The 21,418-nt window shown below is 57.9% G+C and overlaps 7 protein-coding genes across 7 annotated transcripts; 3 read left to right on the top strand and 4 right to left on the bottom strand.

The window, feature by feature from the left end:
- Nucleotides 1-19: 19 nt before the first annotated feature.
- CDEST_00914 (Putative FAD/NAD(P)-binding domain, FAD/NAD(P)-binding domain superfamily) lies at nt 20-1,865 on the bottom strand (the record flags this gene model as incomplete). The annotated part of the gene is made up of 4 exons (XM_062917073.1): nt 20-138; nt 204-939; nt 1,036-1,607; nt 1,739-1,865. The coding sequence occupies 4 exons, from the start codon at nt 1,863-1,865 to the stop codon at nt 20-22; spliced, it is 1,554 nt and encodes a 517-aa protein (XP_062773124.1).
- A 372-nt stretch (nt 1,866-2,237) lies between these two features.
- CDEST_00913 (Putative U3 small nucleolar RNA-associated protein) lies at nt 2,238-8,292 on the bottom strand. The gene is made up of 3 exons (XM_062917072.1): nt 7,718-8,292; nt 3,539-7,664; nt 2,238-3,487 (listed from the first exon to the last, which is right to left on the bottom strand). Exons 1-3 carry the CDS (start codon nt 8,092-8,094, stop codon nt 2,585-2,587), a joined length of 5,406 nt encoding a protein of 1,801 aa, XP_062773123.1. The 5' UTR covers nt 8,095-8,292; the 3' UTR covers nt 2,238-2,584.
- A 2-nt stretch (nt 8,293-8,294) lies between these two features.
- CDEST_00912 (Putative SGNH hydrolase-type esterase domain, SGNH hydrolase superfamily) lies at nt 8,295-10,007 on the top strand (the record flags this gene model as incomplete). The annotated part of the gene is made up of 7 exons (XM_062917071.1): nt 8,295-8,385; nt 8,438-8,559; nt 8,609-8,748; nt 8,799-8,958; nt 9,013-9,109; nt 9,168-9,292; nt 9,345-10,007. 7 exons carry the CDS (start codon nt 8,295-8,297, stop codon nt 9,900-9,902), a joined length of 1,293 nt encoding a protein of 430 aa, XP_062773122.1. The 3' UTR covers nt 9,903-10,007.
- Nucleotides 10,008-10,960: 953 nt separating this feature from the next.
- On the top strand, nt 10,961-14,438 carry CDEST_00911 (uncharacterized protein). The gene is made up of 2 exons (XM_062917070.1): nt 10,961-12,385; nt 12,446-14,438. The coding sequence occupies exons 1-2, from the start codon at nt 12,190-12,192 to the stop codon at nt 14,134-14,136; spliced, it is 1,887 nt and encodes a 628-aa protein (XP_062773121.1). The 5' UTR covers nt 10,961-12,189; the 3' UTR covers nt 14,137-14,438.
- A 337-nt stretch (nt 14,439-14,775) lies between these two features.
- Nucleotides 14,776-15,676, top strand: CDEST_00910 (Putative isochorismatase). Its single transcript, XM_062917069.1, has 2 exons — nt 14,776-15,014; nt 15,105-15,676. Exons 1-2 carry the CDS (start codon nt 14,863-14,865, stop codon nt 15,673-15,675), a joined length of 723 nt encoding a protein of 240 aa, XP_062773120.1. The 5' UTR covers nt 14,776-14,862; the 3' UTR covers nt 15,676.
- A 183-nt stretch (nt 15,677-15,859) lies between these two features.
- CDEST_00909 (Putative hydroxyethylthiazole kinase, aldolase-type TIM barrel, thiamine phosphate synthase/TenI) lies at nt 15,860-17,750 on the bottom strand (the record flags this gene model as incomplete). The annotated part of the gene is made up of 3 exons (XM_062917068.1): nt 15,860-17,030; nt 17,124-17,259; nt 17,465-17,750. The coding sequence occupies 3 exons, from the start codon at nt 17,748-17,750 to the stop codon at nt 15,860-15,862; spliced, it is 1,593 nt and encodes a 530-aa protein (XP_062773119.1).
- A 458-nt stretch (nt 17,751-18,208) lies between these two features.
- CDEST_00908 (Putative zn(2)Cys(6) fungal-type DNA-binding domain-containing protein) lies at nt 18,209-21,291 on the bottom strand. Its single transcript, XM_062917067.1, has 5 exons — nt 20,902-21,291; nt 20,120-20,821; nt 19,797-20,042; nt 19,419-19,696; nt 18,209-19,348 (listed from the first exon to the last, which is right to left on the bottom strand). Exons 1-5 carry the CDS (start codon nt 21,009-21,011, stop codon nt 18,621-18,623), a joined length of 2,064 nt encoding a protein of 687 aa, XP_062773118.1. The 5' UTR covers nt 21,012-21,291; the 3' UTR covers nt 18,209-18,620.
- Between the last annotated feature and the right edge of the window lie 127 nt (nt 21,292-21,418).

Raw genomic sequence — 21,418 nt, 5'->3', positions numbered from 1 at the left:
CCCCAAAGTTCCCCATCGCTCAGAACCGGGAAATGCCCCTTCCGAAAACCCAAGTGATAAACCAGTAAACAGGCACCAGGATCTTGTTCCGAATGCTCATCGACTTGGTCAGGTACGCGCAACGCCACAAGATCCAGGCTGCAGACCAGCTTGTTAGCAGATTGTCCCCCCCGGATGCATCTCTCAAACTCATCGCAACATACCTGCACGGCCCTTCAGCTCGTCCGCGGAGCTCTGGTGAATCGCCTTCCAGCTTCCGAGATACGCCATCGTCCCCAGATTGCGGAACTTGAACGGCTTGCTCTGCCCTGCCCCGGCCCCGGCCGCCTTGTTGAGCGCCTTGGCGAGGTACACGGCCTGCTGGCTGGCGACCTGCGCCGTCGCCGGCAGTGTCTCGGTCTCCAGCACGGAGCAGTCTCCCATCGAATACACATCCGGCAGAACGGCCTTCGCGTCCGCCGGGTCGTCGAGGCGGACTCGCAAACAAGAGTCCGTGACGATGCCGGCACTCTTCTCCGCCTTCAGAAACTTCACCGTGCCCGTCTCTTCCCTTCCTTCCCCCTCGGCCGCCACGGCCTCCGCGTTGGGATTACGCAGCTCTTTCTTCATGATCGTCTGAACCAGCGGGTTCTGCATCAACCCTGTGCTCCACACCACGATGCCGGCCCCGACCTCATCGTCGCCGTACTCCTTGATCTTGAGCTTCAGCGTGCCGAGCGCGTCGTCCTCGTCGGGCCGGATGCGCTGCAGGTGGTGCTCCGTCTTCACCTTGATGCCCTGGCGGCGGAAGAGGTCCTCGGCGTAGGAGGCGAGCTGCTGGTCGAACATGGGCAGGACCTTGGGTGCGATGTCGTAGATCGTGATGTCAATGTACTCCATGAGGTGCGGGTACAGCTTGGAGAGGTCATCATGGATGAGATCGTGCAGCTCGGCGGCGAACTGGAAGTTGAGTCAGCAGCAGGTTCCAAGAAAGAAAGAGATAAAGAAGAATCGAAGACGACGACGACGACGACGACGACGACAAGAGAAACAGACCTCAATTCCGGTTGGTCCGCCTCCTACGACGGCAAAGTGCAACAATTTTTTCCGCTGCTCATCCGTGGTCGTAGGCCAGTCGGCCTTTTCGAAGCACTGGAGCACCCTCAGACGAATGCTCCTCGCATCGCCCACGTCCCTCAGAAAACTGGCATACTCCTTGACGCCCTCGATACCGAAAGTCTGCGAGTACGCCCCGACGGAGATGACTAGCTTGTCGTAAGGCACGTCAATCACCTCTCCTTTCTTGGGGAGGTGTGGCTCCCTCGCTGGGAGCGTGCGGGAGGTGGCGTCGCCCGACGTAACCTTTTCGATGCGGATGAGCTTCTTGGAGAAGTCAATGTCGTCCGCCCAGGCTTCGTGGAAGGAGTCCAAGCCCAGCCGGCGGACGGGCTCAAGGATGGAGCGGAACTCGAGGGTGCCGACCGAGGTCGAGGCCAGCAAAGGGGTGAAGACGAAGTAGGAGCGCGGCGAGATGAGGATGCGCTCGTACTTCTTGGGGTCCAGTTCGCGGGCGAAGGCGTAGCCTGCCCATCCCGAGCCCAACACGACGACTCTTTCGCGTTTCTGTTCTGTCCCGTTGTGTTAGTTGGTTTGTTCCCATTCCTGCTTCGCTCTCTGGGGATAAGGGGAGCGGGAGATGATGAAAGTGACTAAGTTGATGAAAGCTGTGACTGACTCGTTGGCGAACTTGAGCTCGTACTGTTGCGATGCTTCACAAGACTCGTGTTAGTCACGGTCTCGAGCTGCAACGCAGTTCCGGCGGGCCCCCGGCGTCCGGGCCGGGCCAGACTTCTCCAATATTGTTGTGCAACTTTCGATGAGGCCATTTCGAGCTTTGAATCACACCACCACACCTGCTATAACGGGGCCGTAGGAGCTGTATGTCATATATAGGAACCCCACAGACTCAACCTCAGGCTGAGCTTTATTTAACATTTGTCACAAGATCAGGGCGGCGGTGGGTTATGCCCGATGGTTTGCGCAGGCTTAGGCAAACGCCAAGTGGGCACGATAACGGGCCGGGAGGTTGAGGCGTTCGGTATCGGTGAGTTGTCAAAGAGCGCAATTGCGGATTGCGGGACAAGGCGGAACGAAACGGGAAGGGGGGGATGTCGAAGTCCAAGGGTTCATATGTATGTGCGACGCACTTGTGGCAATGCAAGGCGACTGGGCGAAGCGAAATTGAAAGTGTGAAAATTGTGTTTGACTTTAGGAAATCAGGAGCTTTTGTCTAAATCCAATTACATGCAACCTTTTCTCAGCTCTGCGTCACCGGAGGCTAAACAACGTAGCCGGGCTACACGGGCAAGTGACGTCTCATGTCCCCACTTCTTGCCGTCCGGACACTCCGGCGTGGCCGTTCCCGCTTTTTAATGTCCAAATGACGTCTCAAAATCCCACCCCTTTTTTTTCTTTATCTATGTTTTATTTTTTATTACACGAAATCGTCCACACTCAAAGGTCCGAATCTCCGTCCGATCGATACCCTCTTCTCAAGCCTTACAGGCCCCTTTCTCCAGTTTTCTTGCACACTACGAGCCCCCTCTTACTGCAACATGGAGTCCAGGCTTTCGCCAAGGACACCCTCGATCTTAACGATCCACCGGTGCGTCTCGCGCTCGACCACCTCGTCGTCGTCGTCCTGGAGCTCGCTGATGTAAGGCAACATCTCAGGCAGCGCCGACAACCATTCCTCGCCAAGCTTCTCGGCGAGCTCCTGCTGGCACTTGACGGCCGCGAGACGGACCGACGCCTGCTCAGACCGCAGGTGGCGGAGGATCGTGCTGTTGAGCTCCTTTTGATGCTCCTGGGAGTCTGCCGCAGACGCCAATTCGACGACGGCGGGGATCAGCTCGGCCGACAGGTCAACGGAAGAGGCGTTGAGGAACTGCGCGGTGAGCACCGGCGCGACCTTGCTGAAATGCGCGGGCGCTTGCCAGAAATCGTCCTGGTCGTGCTCGAAGCACCTTGCCAGAGTCGACAGGACGCGCCGCCACAGCTCCTTCTGCTCCGGCAGCTTGAAGTCGCACGTCTTGATGATTTCGACGGCGTCGTCCACAATGTAGGTTGCGTAGTTGGTGACGATCGATTTGAGGCTCTCGAAGAACATCTGCAGGAACCCGTATACGCTGAAGCGGCGCAGCGCGCGTCCGGCGACATCTTGCTTGGGGAGCTGCGTGGACCACTCGATGATGTGCGTAAAGATGGGCCGGAAAGCCGCATCATTGAGCTTGTAGATCATCTTGAGGGCGACTTCGTTGATTGAAGACTCGATCTTGGCCACGCGCTGAGACGCAATGTTGCCGAGCTTCTCCTTTGCGTGCTCGCGTCTCCGGAGGTCCAGCGAGTTGAGGAGAATCGTCGACAGGGCAGTAACGTTCTTTGTGACGACGGACTTGGTGTGACTCTCGACCACAACGCCAAAGATGTCAACCCATTCGTCAGTTGCCTGCATGTTTGTTAGTCTTTTTCTAGTCTCGTTGTACTTTGGCAAACTCACGTCGAAACCAGTCTCAGTGGCCGGGATCCAGTTCCTCTCCAGACTGGCCAGTAGGGTCTTGGCTTCGACCTTCCTAGCAAGGAATCTCAGGCAATTGAGGCGCTCGTCGTCGGCCTCGTTGTCCAGGTCGGCCTCGGCGGACTTGTTGGAAGCGAGGAAGATGTTGTCCAGGTGCTTCGCGGAGATCATGTAAGGCAGGTGTTGCGCCAAGGCGGTGATGAACGCGTAGCCGGCGTTGTGCAGCTCGTTCGCGGCCTTCTCCTCCTCCACGCTCTGTTCGATGTAGAGAATCGCCTGGGAAATGGCAATGTTGACGATAGGCAGGATGCCATCTTGCAGGACATCAACGAGAGAGGCAAGGCAGAGCAGGGCCATGACGCGCAAGCGGGTGTCGGGCTGGCCGAGGCAGTGAGGCCCGGCGATGGTCGCCGCGGCGCCTGCCACGGCCTCGATATCCTTCTTGCCGTACTTCTCCGCAATCTTGTCGATGCAGGCAACGGCGGTGTGCTTGTACTTGATGTCGTCCGTGTCCCGGATCGCGGCTGTCAGCTGCGGCAGGAAAGCGAGCAGCGCCGTCCTCGAGGCAATATCTGCGACGCCCTCCTGGTCCACGCGAACCTCGAGTGCCCGCAGAACCTTGCGGCGGAGATCGATTTCGGTGTGGTCCAACAGGTTCTCGACCGACTTGATGAACTCGCCAATAGACAGTAGGTTGAGCAGGTTGGCCAGGGCATTGCCGCAGCACTCGTGTAACGCCTTCTGATTCTTGACGGTCTCGGCGAGGGCCAGGACATCCCTGAGAAGAATGGCGTACAGGTCCCGGATCTTGGACGAGTCCATATCGTCCCTCTCCGTAAGGATGGTGATCTCCTTCCGGAGCTTCCTGCTGGAAAGGAGAGAGGGGAAGACAGTCAACTGCTGCAGGGCAGTGGTCTCGGGTTTCTTCTCCGCCAAGTCCTCGCCGACGCCCAGCAGGGTGGCCGAAAGACCGGGCTTGGGCTTGAAAATGTCACTGATCAAGTCAAGGAGCTTGGCCAAGGTCTGGAGCTGCACCTCAGCGCTGTAAAAGCCGAGGAGTTCAGAGGCAAACGCCATCAGGCTGTCGTTGGGGCCGTATCTATCGACCAGCATCGCCAACAGGGCGTACAGGAACTCATCGGGACCCAGGGTGTTGATGAGAGCAACGAACAAGCCCTGCTTGCGGTGCGCGGGGATGTGCTCGTACGCGGTGACGAAGCTGGCGAGCAACTCGGTGGCACCGGCGACCGGGTTTCGCTTGCCCTTCTTGAGCGACGCCATCAAAGGCGGGACGACCTCCTTGATGGTCTGGTTCACCACGTGCGCAGAGTGGTCGTCGTTCTGGCGGAGAACGGAGGCGCCCATGAAAGTGAAGATGGGCATGACGCTATGAAGCACGAGATCCGGGGCGGCAGAGGCGAGGCTGGCAATCAGAAGCAAGGCCGAGTTTTGCACAATCGGGCTGGAAGACTTCTGGATGCAATTGACGAGCAGGTCGCCGTGGCCTCCAGAGCCATCAATCTTCAGGCTCTTGTTGTTCCTATAGGCGGGGACCATCGCGATCAAGCTCGTCAGCACCAGGTTTTGCAGGTAGCCAAGCTCGGATCCGATGACGGTACGGAAGTGCTGCAGCTCCGAGAGGGTGCCGAACAGACTGTCGAGGAGCTCCGGGTGGGCAGCAGGGTTGGAACCATCCACCAGCTGGAGCACAAACGTGACCGATCTCAACGTCGCACTCAGCTCAGCACTGGCCTGCGCGGTGACTGCGCGGTTCGCCTCAGACGAGCTGGTCCTGCGTCTCTTGTTTGCCGGCGGCTCGGTGATGAGCTTTGTACCGGTCTGGATGGACTCGAGGAAGTAGGCGAGGATCTCTGTGGTCAGCTCGACGTTCCTCAGGAAATCGGCAGCCTCGTCGGCAATGATGTCCTCTTCGTCCTGGGATGCGTGCCGCGCTTGGGAGAGCTCCAGCATTGTCTGAGCCACGTCGAACTTGGTATCGGCCTTCATCGAACTCCAGATGGCGCGGATGCGTGCAGAGATGGATCGGACCAGCTCCGGACGCTTGGCGGAGGCAGAGTCCTTGATAATCGAGAGGAGACAATCCAGCCCCTCGCTGTCGTTGGGCACAACGATCTCGGCGAATCTGGTGTGAAGCACAGCCTGGTCCACCTCCTCGACCTCGGACAGACAGTTCGTCTCTTCCGCAGACAAGGAAGCCCACCACTGGAATGCCGGCAGCAGTACCTTCGTCCTCGAGGTGGACGACACTCCTCTGATGCGGTTGAGGACAGAGAGAAGGTTGGACTTAACCTGGAGCAGCGGTGTCGCAACAACGTGGCTGGCTAAGAATGACAAGACCGACGATCTGCCCGCTGAGCTGAGCGCCTTCTTTCCGTCGCTGCCCTCGTTCTTGGCGCTGCTGTCGAGGGTAGAGTGCAGCACTGCGCGAATGTGGTCTTCGTGCATGATGCATTCCTCCAGAGCAGGAAGAATTACGCCGTGCAGGAGGCGAGAGACAGTGTCGGCCTCCAGCCATTGCACCTTGGCACTGTCATCGTATAGGTTCTTACCGCCCCAGACAGACTTCTTCGCGGCCTTTGACTGAGGGGGGAAGAAATGACCAATCTGGATCAGTAGCTCGGCAGCAGCACGGCGCACCTTCTTGGAGGAATCGACGAGGGCCACAAGACAGTAGGGGATCAGAGCCTGGAAGTCGAGGTCGTTGCCGTCACCATCGCTCAGGCGTCTCCTGACAGCATCTACGGCGGCAGCGCGAGCGAGAGTAGGGTAAGGGCCCGACCAGATGCGGACAAAGAATGTGATGTATGTGTGGTCGCTGACTGCAGTTTGGCGGCTCAGAGATGGCAGCTGGTCGAAATCAGCGAGCAGTGTCGGGTCCTCGGACTGCTGGGAGACGACGCGAAGGAAGAGTCTGCTGAACTCGTCGTAAACCTCGCCGGTGGTGGTAGAAAGACACGAGGGGAGGGCGCGCTTCTGGGTCGAGAGTTCTCGGATAGTCTCTCTCAGATCCTCCTTGGAAGGAGCCGGGGTCTTGGATTCGGTCATTTCGACGTCCTCCTGAGAGCCCGGCAGGGCCTTTCTTTGGCGGATGGAGACGTCAAGCTTCATTTCTAACTCCTCGACGTCAAAGTCGACTTCCTCCAAGACGGTACGGATGATCTCGCTCGTCTCGCCCGAGAAGCGAGACAGATCGATCAACGTGGAGCCAAGCTCCTTGCGGATTTCGCCGTCCTTGTCAACCTCGTCGTCGAGTCTGTGCGCAGCCAGCACCAGGGACTTGAAAATGACAGCAATCTGCTTCTCCTTCAAGATCTTGCTCATCAAAATGGCGCGGATAATCGGCAGGCCGCGAGCGTCGCCCTTCTTGCACAAGCGTTCGATAAAGGCGATGCACAGTCCGTTGGTAAGCTTGTCGACCCTCCTTTCCTGGCCCAGCTCGACCAGGATCTCGCCGAGGTTCTGGACCTTCAACAAAGCCTTGGTGACCTTTCCGGAAAGCTGCTTCGCCGAGCGGTACTGCGCCAGAATGCACAAGCAGACAAGCCCGGGGCGCACAGTCTCGCCGGTCCAGCCGTGAACGATCTGCTCCATGAAAGCCGAGAGGGTTGCGTCGTCGAAGCTGCCCTTGGCCGCAACAATGGTGACGGCCATGTAGGAGGCGATTTGCATGTTGGGAACCTTCTTCATCGACATTGCCTCGGCGAGGGTAGGCCCGACGCGGTGCAGAAAAGCTTCATTGTTGTCCTGTTGTACAGCGGCGCGACCGGACCGCATGTTCTCGAGAAGTCCGTTCACGGCCTCTGTCATAATTCCACCCCAGAATGAGACCAGAGTCGGGTATTGTTGTTGATTCCTGCACGCCTCGAGAGCGTATTCGGACAGGGTGTTGAGGAAGTCGGCCTTGTGGATCGCTTCGTGGACCAGAACGGATCGCGGAGGCGAGGTGAGCGACTTGATGTAAGGGCTCAAGAATCGGTACTCGTGGGGAATCTTGGGCGGGAGAATCGAAAGCAGGGTGACGAAGGCGGGGATCGAGTGATACGGGAGGAAAGTCGTGATGAGAGACTTGGTGTTGTGCTCGTGAATTCTACCGCCCAGTTAGGCACACAGAAACATGCCATCCAACTGCAACTGACATACCTGAATCTCCGTACGAGCCACTCAAGGGCACGGATCGAAGGCATGAGCCTCAAGCGGCTGCCGACAAGGCGCAGGAAGGACTCGACTTTCTTGTCCAATTCGGCATTCTCAGCGGTGGTCATCTGAGTGCGGTCTTCACTCATGCTCTGTTCGCTGAAGAGCGTCTTGGAAAAGGGCTTGAAGCGGCCATCGAGTTCACAAAGCTCCTCGAAGCCCTCGGAGCATATGGTGAAAAGAGTCTGGTAGCTCTGGGTCGCAGCAACTCTCGGCTCGAAGATCAGAGACTTGGAGTGGGCAGCCTTTTGCGCTTTGATATCCAAGGAAGCCTTGGAGTTGGCGGCGATCTGCGCTAACTGCGCAGCAAGAGAGGACGCCATATTTCAGAGGTTTTGCGGCATTCCGCTATGATCGAATACTCAATGGCAGCGGGGTCCGACGAGACTGGGATTTTTTCCTAGAGCATTTACCTGGAGATTTCTCGATATTTTTTTTTAGACGGGTATTAGTTAAGCCGACTTTTTAGTGCCGATAAGTAGGACGACCAATCGTTCGTGTTGTCGATAAGAGAGTGGATACCATGACATGGACCCCACCAGTCCATCTCCAATTTCTCGCTGCCGTTGCGGGCTTGAAGCTTGTGATAGGTCTCACCAAGCGACCATTTCATTGTCTTGGGTGCGGTTGTATACAAGCTCTCATGTGTCTCTTGTTGATGAACAGACGCAGTCACCAGTGGGGCGGCTAGTAGTCCAGAGCCATCACAGTATGCTATCGTTGTTTTTATTGCTGTTGGTGTTAGTGTTAGTCTCGTAATCGGTAGGTGGAACCTGGCCGCCAGCTCGGTACGATTGGCGCGGCCATTTCGTACAATCGATAGACCGATAACCGCAGACGGCCAGTCTGACCAGTGAGAGTATCGTGCCTTCGGCTATGCGGGCTGCCATGCCGTGCAAGTGGCCCCGCGGGGATTGCGGACTTCTGAAGGGGGTCGGTTTCTGCTGGTTGCCTGCAGAGACTACTCATCAAGTGAGGTAGGTAGATATAGACGGTGCCACATAACACCAGGCATTTCAGTGTGCAGTTCATTCTGTCTCAGCACAGCAATACAATCTTCTCTTACACAGAAGAACGCTCTTGACGACGGAATACATAATCACCCTCCCCTTAAGCAACCCGACTTTCTCATTTCATCTCTTGGCAACATATCGTCCTTGGCTTCCGCAACGGTTTTCAAGATGGCCGTGAGTTGTGATTCTGGATAATTATCCACGATAGCCTACTTACCATGATGGCAGAGGCCTTACCCTCAGATCGTGCTCTTCGGAGACTCGCTCTTCCAGGGCTCTGCCGTGACGTTTGACGGTTTCTCGTTCCAGGCCGAGCTCCAATGCCGTAAGTTTGCTCAAGGCTGAATCTTCTGAACAGTTTGGGCTTACGGACCGCGTCTCAGGTGTGATGCGCCGCTACGATGTGGTCAACCGCGGCTTCTCCGGTTGGAACACGGCGAACGCCGTCAAATACCTCCCAGAGATGTTTCCTCCTCCCTCGGACTCCGGACCGCAACTGAAGTATCTTGTGAGTATGATCCACCAGGGCTGGAGGGCGAGATGCTAAAGTTCTTGACCAGTTGGTGCTTCTCGGCGCAAACGATGCTGTCCAGCCCATGAACACCACGACGCAGCATGTCCCATTGAAGGTGTACAAGGAGAACCTTGTCAAGATCGTCACGCACCCCAACATCATAGCCCACAAGCCGAAAATCCTACTCGTCACGCCGCCGCCCATTGACGAGATCCGCATCACCCAGCTCGATCTGGCCTGGGGCCACTCTAAGCCGACGCGGACCTCCAAGATCAGCGCCGAGTACACACAGGCGGCTCGAGACGTGGCGGCTGATGTGCCCGGTGTGACACTGATCGACCTGTGGCAGGCGCTGATGGACCATGCCGTGTCCAAGACGCCCGGTTTCAAGGCCGGAGGGCCCCTGCTCGGCACGCCGGAGCTCGGCGAGCAGGGCGGGCTGGCGGGTCTTCTTCCGGACGGCCTCCACATGAGCGGCGAAGCGTACAGAGTTTTCTACGAGACGGTGGCGCCTCACATCGGACAGGAGTGGGCAGGCTTGCCCGAGGACGACCGTACGGGCTACGTCTTCCCGGACTGGCGCGATCTGAACCCTCCAGCATAGGCGCGAGAAGGGGACGACTCTGACATGAAGGGGCAAGCTAATAGAAGCGGCCCATGCGACGCTGCATGTACCCTGCGAGAGCATTTCAAATCAAAGTGACTCCTCTTTTTCAAAAGAACACTTAGAAACTGCGTGGTTCTAGGCGTTCGAGTCGGTGCGCCCCGGCGGGCATGTGAAAGTGATTTTTTGGTTTGTTCAAGTCGTTGGTCCCCTCTTTCAGGGCCACATCAAGGTATGTAGGCTCGTGAGACATGTCTTAAACCGCCAACATCAACAAATATCCGAGCCTCTGTTTCTCTCGTCAGTACGAACTTCCCCCAGCACGCCGTCGGCCATGCGTACGGCGGGAACGACATTAATGGTGTTTAGCAGCGTATGGGGGAGCTCTGGTTATAGGTTGGTCTCGTCCGGCCGGACTACCCTACGTGGTCAAGACGGTCCCTCTTTCTCACGTACGAGTAGAGCAGTTCGATGATCTCACCTCTGCCCTATGCGTTGACTGCCGTCGACTGCTCCGATCACTGGCCCCGGCGAGGCGGAGCACGAAGCAGGCAGGGAAGGGCCAAGGCAAGACAGCTGAGATGCAGAGCGTTGCGAGCCCATCCTAGCAACAAAGAACTCTGGCAGGTTTTCGCCTGTTTCTGCATTGGCATAATAGCTGCTTTAGAGTTTGGATGTCTGCAGGGGGTCACACTCTCTTGGTGGCAGCGGAGGTGCAGCTCGCAAGAGACAAGCAGCCAAGTGTGCTGGCACAGGTACCTACCTACCGAGGTACCTACCATCATCCACGTTGAAGGTGCCCAACTTCGGCAAGGCAAATAAATTTGCACGAGAAGGTTGATGACGCATAAAGTTTTCAGCACGTTCCGTCCCTGAGAAAGAGAGTACTGTCCCAGCCATCCTATCAGCCCTTCCTAACGCGTCACACTACGCCAGCGCGGCAGACAACTGGTGGCCCCGCTGCAAGGTCCAGTTGGAGGAGCCACAACTTGATGGACGAACCTCTCTAGGCACTCAAGGGCAAAGGCTGTGTATTGCTGCCCCGCCGAGGAGGTATCGTCCAAGTACCCCCAAAGTCCGGGCCTAGCGCACTGTATCAGCAACTGGGTCTCATTTCCACCGTGTCCGACTACTCGGCACCTGCCCCTGCCTGAATCCATCGGCAGCTTCTCTTTTGACGAAGGTAAGGCTCTGTAAACATTGCAGTTCTCTCCGGCAACAGCACCATCAGCAAAAGAGACTGCTACATCCAGGCTACCTACCGTCAGCCACACTACCTCCCATCCTCCACTCCCGTCGCTGCCCGTTCACCTCACCTCCTCGAGTCCCTTCGCCCGTCTTTACCATTTGGACTAATCCAACGTACCGGTCCGAACTGACTTCAGGCCTTGGGCCGTCTCTTTCAGTCTCCGTCTTTCCGTCTCCATCTCCTGACACAGAACGCTCGGCAGTCCATTTTGAAAAAGCAGCTTATCTTCTCCGAACCGCCCTTTCCTCGACGCCACCTACGCTACATCCCACCCCATCCCATCCTCCCCAATCGGTCGGTTCTTTCGCGAGCCCTGCGTCGGCCCCGAACAACACATACTACTCTTGCTTCTCTTCAGCGTTTCCAACTGACGACATCACCTACTTCAACCACCAAGAGGAGCCCCCTTCTTCGCACCCTACCCTCGTTGCACGCCGTTTACGCTTACCTCTGTGTCCTCGACAAGCTTGGCGGTCGACTACCTCATCCCGGAGTCGAAACCCTGCCGATATCCACGACCTTCCGAAGCCATATCCCTCGGGGCAACTCCGCCTCCACTGACCCTCGTGCCAAACCAGCATAGTGCTGTCACCAACCTTCAGCTGCCGCAGTCGCCCAGATCGACTGGATCCCAGGAGAAAAGTCAACTGTAACAACGGAAAGGTCCCCAGAATTGCGTCTGCTGCCGCTGCCGTCGACGACCTATTCGGTCTCGCCGTGCGATGTGGCGGGGGAGGAGGACCTCGTGAACTGATACTGTAGGGATCGAGGTCGGAAGAGCCCATAGCCTTCCTCGACCCGTCATTCGAACCCTCCTGCACTCGACAACCAACTCCCGTCCATGGGCGTATCCCTCTACCCGGACGATTCTACTACTTCCGCCTGCTTTGTCGATACCTTCGCCTCGATCACGATCCGGCCGCAATACGCTCGCTTGCTACTGTCTTTCGTTCGTCTACCAGCTTATATCCCACCCATTTCCCCGACTTGTTACAATCTCAAACCACCTTGTTCATTTGATTGGGACCAGTTTCGGGCATGGATCATCGGTTCCCAATTACCCGCGACGATCTCTTCAATATCCAGATGGATTTGAAGCAAATCCAACTGGTTCAAAGTACCCAGGGCGAGAGACTTGCAAGACTCGAAAGACGCCAGGAACAAGATGCGAGCCTCAAGTCGGTGTGGCAGCAGCATCCGTTTCCTGGCGTCCTAGCCGGAACGCCCCAGCAAGGTAGTGATTGTGTCCTGGATACCAGTCGAAACCACCCATTACTGACGTTGCATGCATCAGGGCCGACCCATATATCACCCAACGACATGTTTGATGATTTTGACGAGCAAGGCCAGCATTTGCTGAGCTCTCTTCACCTTGGTCCGGCAGAAGAAGAGCCTACCCGTCGGGGTGCGGCGTCTCGAGCCAACAGCGTGCGATTCGATGAGAGTGCTTTAAGGGGAGCGGATTGGTCTAGTCAAAGCAACCGCCACTCTGGCGAATTTGGACCCCCGCGCCCGAGCAGCGGCCTGATGATGGAGAGGTCCTTGTCCCACAAATCGGACGGACGCCATAGTTCAGCGGGCCATTCTGTCCATTCATTTCATTCCGTGGCATCTGGCCGAGCCAGCAGCCTGGGTCTGGATACCAACTTCATGGTTAGCAGCCACGAGGATGACTCTCCTCTTGACATGCCCGAGCCGCCGCCAGGACTGTTCTTTCTGGGATCCGTCCCAACCATAATCCGATGCTGGCTTACGACCAACTTTTGCCACGACACGGTTCTGTACGCCGACTTGTGCACGGGATCACAAAAGTCCGTGGTGGACTACTCTGTCATCAAGGACCTTGGCTTACTGGACGAGATTCAGCGCGATGTGGACGGCACGTATAAGATCCGACTTTCTGTGTACTTGGTCGAAGCGACCGTTTCCGAACGAAGCAGCCGGCCTTCGAGTCCAGGACACCAGATGCCTAGCCTGCTGACTACCTTTGAGGTGTCTGGCATGGACCAGCCCGAAGGAGCCGAGCCGAGAAGGGGCATCCAGATCTTTATCGGCAGCGACACCCTCAGGGCCCACCAGGCCGATATTCTCTTGTCTCAGAACCGCATGTGTCTCTATGGGAGCGAGCGCGAAAAGCTATCAGTGCCGTTCGTGCGCCCAGAAGATGAAGGTGTCTTTAAGCACATCAGCACAATCAACTTCATCCCGGAGAAGCCTCGGCTTAACGCTAACGCTGCACCGTTCGTGTCTGGGGATCCGCGACCACAGGCCTCGACGACGCATGATGCACTGGACCACAGCGTCTCAAGCGTGCAGCCTGAAGATGCCGAGTCGCAAGGTCCCTTGTCTCCCATGGATCTTCACTCTGTACCCAACAAGTCGATTGGAGCAAGCAACCTGTCTGAAAGTGGCGGGGAGAGTGAGAGACCAGGCAGAGATCACACCAGCGGGTCTGAGTCAGGGGTGCGAGAGCCTTCGGCTGCGTACAACACCTCAGCCAGCGCAGACGGCAGCCGACGTGAGTCCGCTGGTGGCATATGGGGCTCGTGGCGTCAGGGCACTTCGGCAAACGGCAGCGAGAACGGGCAGCGGGATGCCAATGGCCCATTGAGCGGCTACCAGCCTGCGGGCCGCGCAAGTCGGAACATGAAGGTGTTGAAGCCCCTGAAATCGGGTTCATCATCCTCGTCTGCCCGAACCGGTGCCGCTTACGAGCCGCCACCAGTGCCTAGGACCAGCGGCGAACATCGCCGAAAGAGCCAAGTCAGTGTAGCGGCGGAGAGCACACCCTCCGCAACAACAGTCCGTTGGGAGCCCAAGCGGACAGTCAGCAGCGTCAGTAGCACAGCGGACACCAAGGCCCAACGCGAGACGAAGAGCGCGGGCCCACCTCTGCCGCGGTCAGCGAATCCCATTGGAGGTGCATCCGCATTCTCGTGGATGAACCCGGCTGGCAAAGCAAAGCCTACAGCAACGGCCGAGTAGTTGGTTTGGATGAAGAAAAAGAAAAGGCCAGGCCCCGGCGGCATCCGAAGTAAAAGTGGTCCACCCAGACCAGAGAGCATTCATCTTCCTTTTCAATTGCTTTGACAAAACAACCCCCTCCACCATGAAGAGGCGGGATGGCTTCAGTACTGCGCGAGACAGGCCGACTGGTAGCCATTCAGTGTACCAGGACAGGAGGGTTTCATAGCACGATGACTAGAAAAGTCCGCATGGCGGAAACAAAATCATAAATCCACGATTTCACATCACAGTCTCCAGTCTTTTCCAGTTCCAGTACAACACGACTTGATCGACAGAACCGGTTAATGGTGGCGCCGCAGAGATGTCCCCAGGTGTTGGCTGCATCGAGGATCTTTTGCCCACTTTGCCTAGGTAACTCTGTGGGCCGATTGATGTGCAGATGGGTGGCTGATGATGGTGTACTTTGCCAGTCAACACGTTTACTCCCGATAGCATTAGCTAGGTACCTACTTACTAACATAACATTGCAGAGATACACTCGCAGCTCAAGAAGGCCGGGTCCGGGGGTATTTGCCCCGCTTAATCCCCCCCCCCCCCGCGTTCCGTTCCCCCGCAATGCTCCAAGACAAGGAGAGCAACGTGACGGACGATTAGAAGCCGACGAATTTTCCTAGATCCCGACCAATTTCATATTGGCTTTCCAACTTGACCGACGTTCGCTGATCTTGATTCTGTCCCTGGGAGATGCCCATTGCGCCAACACTTCGGATCCCCTTCCAGTGCGCCGCCCAATTGATCCGGCCACGACCGCACCGGCTTCTACTCCGACCCCGCTTCCTCACAACGGCGACCATGTCCGACACCGCAGCTCGCCGCCTGCAAAGGCCCGTCATCTTGTGCGTTCATGTCGTCGCCCCAGGTCTCCCGGATCGTCGTTGGTGACGCAAGGAAACGTACAAGCTGCTAACCAAGAATGATCTACACAGCGTTTGCGACCTCCAGGACAAGTTCCGCAATGCTATTTTCGAGTTCGACAAGGTAGTCAAGACGACCTCCAAGCTCCTTCGCGCCGCCGAGACTCTTAAAATCCCTGTCTACACAACGACGCAGAACCGCGCGCGCCTCGGCGACACCGTCTCGGAGCTGGCTCCGTTTCTAAAGGAATCGGATCTCGTCCGCGCGCCCGTCGACAAGACCAAGTTCAGCATGTGGGTGCCCGAGATTGCGGCGCAGTTCGACGGCAAGGGCGCTCACGAGTTCCTGGTCGTGGGAATCGAGTCGCACATTTGCGTGACGCAGACGGCGCTGGACCTGCTGGCCGCGGGACACAAGGTATATGTGCTCGCGGATGGCGTGAGCAGCTGCAACCGCGAGGAGGTGCCGATCGCGCTGGCGCGGCTGCGGCACGAGGGCGTTACAGTTACCACAAGCGAGAGTGTGATTTACGAGATGATGGGGGACGCGGCGAGGCCCGAGTTCAAAAGCATTGTTGGGTTGGTCAAGGATACGGGAAAGGATACGAAAGAGGTTTTGCAGGCTCTGGCGCCCAGGATCTAAGGGGTGGTTGATAGGCTTCGTTTGTTAGCGATAGACCTCTTCAAATGTGCTGTTTTGTTCTTCTTTTCTCTTTTTCTTCCCTATCCTGAAGAAATCCGAATCTCATACACGGACTCTAATTACTCTGCCTCTCTCTCTCTCTCTCTCTCTCTCTCTAGCCGTACAAGCGTGGTTGAGCAACGCTTCATTCGACATTAATGGCCTTCACCTTAGCCCCTGACAGCCATTGTAGATCCCCTTCAACGGTCAACCTCCGTATCCTCGCCAGCTCATCGATGAAAGCTGGCACAAACGTCCCTGGGCCCTGCACGTCACCCCTGACGGCAGCCTGCTCGGCGGCGATCTCGAAATGCAACAGACCCGCCAAGACAGCGAGCAGCCGGTCGTCCTCCCAGGCCGCCAACATGGCCGACACCGTCGTTCCTAGTACGCAGCCCGTTCCGGTGATCTGGCCCAGCAGCTCGTGGCCGTTGTCGACGGCAAACGTCCGATCACCGTCGGACACATAGTCCGTCACGCCCGTCAGGAGCACCACGTTCCTCTCCCTCCTAGCAAGATCCCTAACGAGCGTCGCCTTTTGCGCGTGCGATAGTGTCGAGCTCGAGTCGACGCCCTTTTGCTGCTCCAGCGCCGCCTGCCCATAGACGGTCGAGACCTCGCCCTCGTTGCCCTTGATCAGGTCCAGGTAGCCGCCGGCGAGGATGGTCTTGACGGCCGCCTTGCGGACGGAGGTGGCGCCGGCGCCGACGGGGTCGAAGACAACGGGGCGGCCGGCGGCGTTGTAGGCGGACAGTGCTTGGAGGTAGTTTGCGATGCCGTCGGGCGTGACGGTGCCCATGTTCACGACGAGGCTGCCGCCAAGGCGGGCGAGGTCGGGGGCCTCCTCGCCGTAGTTGGCCATGATCGGGGACGCGCCGACGGCGAGGGCGACGTTGGCGGCGAAGTTTTGGACGACGAGGTTGGTCATGTTGTGGGAGAGGGGCGAGGCGGAGGCGACAGCCTTGATCACGGCGGGGACGCGGGCGAGGATCTCAGCGACGTCCGCGGTAGCAGATGACGACGACGACGAAGAGACGATTTGTCGGTACGAGGGGCTGGTCCTAACGAGCTCCAGCAGGCGGCGGGACTCTGATTCCGGGTCAGGGGCGGCGATGATGGCGCTGACGAGGGCGACGCCATCGAGGGGGGGCGCCGGTGACTCGGGAGCGGACTGGTAAAGGACGCGCTGGATGTTGGAGGGCTTGATGCCGCCGATGCAGACGGTCTTGACGCGCGGGAGGTGGCCGGCCGAGGCGAGTCCAGAGAGAATTGCGCGGAGGCCCGCGGTACCGATGATGTGCTTTGTGTTTTCCTTGCTGTTTGACGTCAGCGAGGGGGGGGGTGTACGTTAAGTTGATGAAGCTGAGTGAGTGCTTGGGAGGGTGAGGTGAGGTGAAGGGACGACATACGTGGACGTCGCAAAGACGGTGCCGATGCCTAGGTAGTCGGCGCCGTCCTCGCACGCCTTGAGGGCCTCTTCGATGGTGCTGGCCGTGACGCCGATGATGGCGTCCGGCCCGAGGATCTTCCTCGCCGCAGTGAGTTCTACACCCGGACGATCAGCCTTTGAGCCATTGCAATAGGGAAGCAGAATCATCACGGTCCAATTGAAGAAATGTGCAAAAAAAAAAAAAAAAACTCAATTATAAACCACAAAAAAAAGGGAGAAGAAGAATAAAATAAGAAAGAAGAAAAAATAATCATTCATCACGGGGACGTCACGATGGAGGTCCCTTCATCGCCAACTCACCCATGTCATCCTGGCCGATGTGCACACCCTCGCAGCCGACGGCCAGGGCGACGTCGACGCGATCGTTGATGAGCAGCGGGACGCCGGCGGCGCGGGTGATGGCGTGCAGCCTGCGGGCGTTGGCGACGAGGGCGCCCGTGTCGCTCGTCTTGTCGCGGTACTGCACGACGGTGACGCCGCCCCGGACGGCGGCGGCGACGACGTCAGCGAGGTCGCGGTCGCCGAGGATCGCGGGGGTCGAGTCCGTGACCAGGTAGAGGGAGTAGTCCACCGCAGGCTGAGGCATGGCGGGCGGGTACGGTATTGGTGTCTTCCGGGTTAGTTTCTGAGTTGGGAGAAGAAGAAAAAAAAGAGAGAGAAGGAGAGAGGGAGAGAGAGAGTTGGGTGAATGAGCGAATATTGTATTGCAGGGACAAAGTTGCGGACGAGGTTTCGCTCTCGGCGCCGCGTTTCGCTCGTGTAAATGCGGGTATCCGCGGCCGATCAACGGCGCCGATGGCGCAAACGGCGAGGGGGGAGGGTTTGGGTAATGCGGGCTGTCCAGGTGTGATGACATTGACCAACTAACAAAACCTCGGTAACGGACAGGTTTCGTCCATCAAGGTATATGTTCCTAGGGAGCCCTCCTTCTAATGGAAACATTTTCATGACTGCTTAGGTGTTTGTAGTTGAGATGGTTTTTCCCTCCATTTACCTATGTCCCGTGCCATTAGTCCAGCACCCCCCCCCCCCCACCCCCCCCGTGTCGTTCTACAAATACATTTCTTCTTCAATTTGTCCGAGGTCTAGGTATACGTGTGTGCCTTTTCAAAACAGAAAACACACGCTCCTGCCCTTTGGTGCTACAAATGGTTTTCGTCTTTTGTTTTCTTTTCTTATTAGAAGAGGCGTGGCCCTGTCTGTTAGCGGACATCAACTCAACGCTCCTGAACATTCAGCAGCAGTCCACACAGAGCATGCCATTCCCTGCCTGATTTCCCGTCCTCGCAGGCCATTGCGAGATCAGATAGTGAAAATCACTGTTCCTCCTCCATGAGTGGAGTTCGCCATTTTGTGTGTCATTCAATCATAATGTTCGTGTACATCGTCCAGTTTTCCGTTGGCGTGTCATGGTTCAATGTTCGCCAGCTCCCCTTCCGTACGGTAATCTCGGCCGTCAAGTGGCAGTCCAGTCCATGGTGGGAAACATGGGCCCGAAGTCCCACGCCTCGGCGTCCTCCTCGCCCAGGACGCTACTCCAGAAGTTGGCGTCCAGGTCCCGGATCATGGCCTGCGTGCCGTCCGACAGGTTCGCCGGCAGCTGGATCGGCTCCTGGATGACGGGCTGCGACCGGAAACCGCTCAGCTCGCCCTTGAGTAGTTCCTTGAAGTACCGCAGCATCTCCGTTAGCCGCAGGAACGGGTCGACGACGTTCGGGCCGGGGACATCCGTCGGCGAGGCGGCCGGTGATGTTCCAGTCCCACCCCCAGTCCCCGTCGATGTAGTTGTAGCGGCGGCGGTGGTGGCGCCCCTGAAACGCCCGCTCCTGTGCGCCACAAAGACATCCAGATGCTCGACCTGGCTCTCCACCACCCCTGCGAGGTCCAGGTGCTTCCGGACCAGCGGCAGATCCCAGCCGGGCACCTCGAGCGTCATGAGCTTCAGGGACACGATGAAGACGTAGAGGAAGTCGGACGAGCTGAGGCACGTGAAGCGCGGCTGGACGCTCCTGCTGTTGTTGCGCGGGAAGCGCAGGTCGAGGAACGTCTTGGCGGCGCTGCAGCAACCCCAGAGCAGCTCGAGGCGCTCCGTCAGCGAGATGAAGGATGCGGGACCCTGGCTCTCGGGGATGCCAATCTCGTAGAGGAGGACCTCGGCGATGCCGACGTGGGTGAGGAGGCCGACTGTAGGGGGTGGGGAATTTAGCAAAATATCTTGTAGTGTTCGTGAGCTCGTGATTTGGGGGAGACCTACGGTTGTTTTTGAGGTGGTCCGGGATAGACGTCTTGAAGATGTCGAGCTGCTGCTGGAACGACTGGACGACCATGGTCAGCGGCAGCTGCAACGACTGGAAGCTCGTGCTCTCGGCCCCGAGCGTCAGGGAGATGGTCTGCGCGAGCTGCTGGATCTTGAACAGCTGCACCAGGAGCACGTCGCTCGGGTACTCGGCGACCTCTTCGATCTGGCGGCAGCACGACTCGAGGTGCGTAGCATTCATGAAAGCGTCCGGCCGCTTGTTCGTTGTGAAAACGCTGTTCGCCCAATCACCCGTGTATCAGCCAACGCGGAGCTTCTTGGTTCCCAGTTTCTGGTTACGGGCTTTGGGAAAGGGGAAGGGGGGCAGACACTTACAGCGTGTTGAGGTAGTAACAACCGGCAAATGCCCTCATCAGTTCGAGCCGCGCCGAGATCTGTTCCTTCGTCTGCACCTTCGTCTTGGAATCTGCATCGGAGTTCTGTACGCTGATGCTGCAGGCGCCCCCTTTCCCACGCTCCTTGAACTGGATCGGGTTCTCTTTGAAGCCCAGGCTGACGCACATGGACCTCGCCAGAAACAGGAGGTTCGTGAGCTGATAACTGTTGATGTTGTAGTGGAACCTTGACGTCGTCCCCTCGGATTAGCCAACCCCAATACTAACACGCCTCGGATCATTCGGACGTCGACGGGCCCTTACCATGCAATCAGAAGCTGAAGCCCCTGGAGCACATCCAAATTCCTCCTGGGCTTCGTAAACGCCGCCTGCACGATGTCCTGCAGCAGCTCGTTCCCCAGCGTCACCTGCTTCGTCGCGTCCAGGTGGCGTGCCGTCATCTGGATCCCCTTCCACAGGTATGGCCTCTCGGCAGCCAGCTGCGCCGGGCCCATGTTGGGCGGCACCACCACGAACGGGTACAGCGGCTGCAGATCATCCACGAAAGTCTGCAACAAGATGCTCTGCTCGTTGTTCAGCGGCCACGGCGACTCGCCGGGGACGTCGGGCTGGCTCACGCCGTGACTGCTGACGGTGTGGTGGTCATCCGCCGTCGACGCGCTCGGCGCCGGCGATGTGTCGGACGCCCCGGCCCCGGTTGCGTCGCCCATGAGCACCTCCGCCGGAGGGAAAAGGTGATCGCAGTTGATCGGGATCCTCGCCGACGCCGGCTTGATGCTGTTGCTCGGCGGCAGCGGGGAGTTGGCGCTGCCTACGACGGTGCCGTTGGCGACGGCGGCGCCGGCACTGGCACTGACACCAGCGCTGCCTTGGGTCGTGCTCAGCTGCGTCGTCAACTCGTCCAACCTCTTCTCGAGCTCCGACACCTTTGTCGGCCTGGGATCCCTTTTCGGCCTCGGCGGCGCAGGGGTCTGGGAGCCGCAGGGCTTCCGGAGCCGGTGGCATCTGAATTACTCCGTCAGAACCTGCTTCGGAGAAAAATGGGACGCCGGGTCTGCATAAATTCGGGGGAGCCGGCAACTCACCGCTCACACTTGTTGCTCCCTTCTGGCCCCGAGATACATCTTGCCTTTGCCTTGGCGCAGGTGGTACAGGCCCGAGGCCCCTTGCTTCTTTGCTCAAAGTCCGGTTGCATCTTTACAGATAGTCATGAGAGAAATCTAGCGATGAAGCAGCTAGTTCACGGGATATGGGAAAGACAGAAAGGGGGGGAAGGGCACTCAATCGTGACACGAAACACTGGTCTCTCCAGGGACCAGCTCGCAACGTAAGCCTTCATCAAAGTTATGGCTTCATGACGGTTCTCCTGAACTCGTGTAAGTCATGGTGGGCGTTTTTGACCAATCAAAGGGGCGTTGATGGCGGTCGCCGAACGGAGACGGAGCAACTCTCAATGTCCGTCTCCGTCGGAGTTGCTGACTAATACTTTAAGCCACCTCAGAAACCTCAGAACGTCCTCTAGGGTGGTGACCACGACACCCAGCTTGTTTTACGCCTTACAAGCAAAGTTACGGGCACCGCGGGAACCGACCCGTCAAGTCG

The sequence above is a fragment of the Colletotrichum destructivum genome, chromosome 1, assembly GCF_034447905.1.
Source record: "Colletotrichum destructivum chromosome 1, complete sequence".
Lineage (NCBI taxonomy): Eukaryota > Fungi > Ascomycota > Sordariomycetes > Glomerellales > Glomerellaceae > Colletotrichum > Colletotrichum destructivum.
Note: the sequence above shows the minus strand (reverse complement) of the source record. Positions and strands in the feature narration are given on the sequence as shown.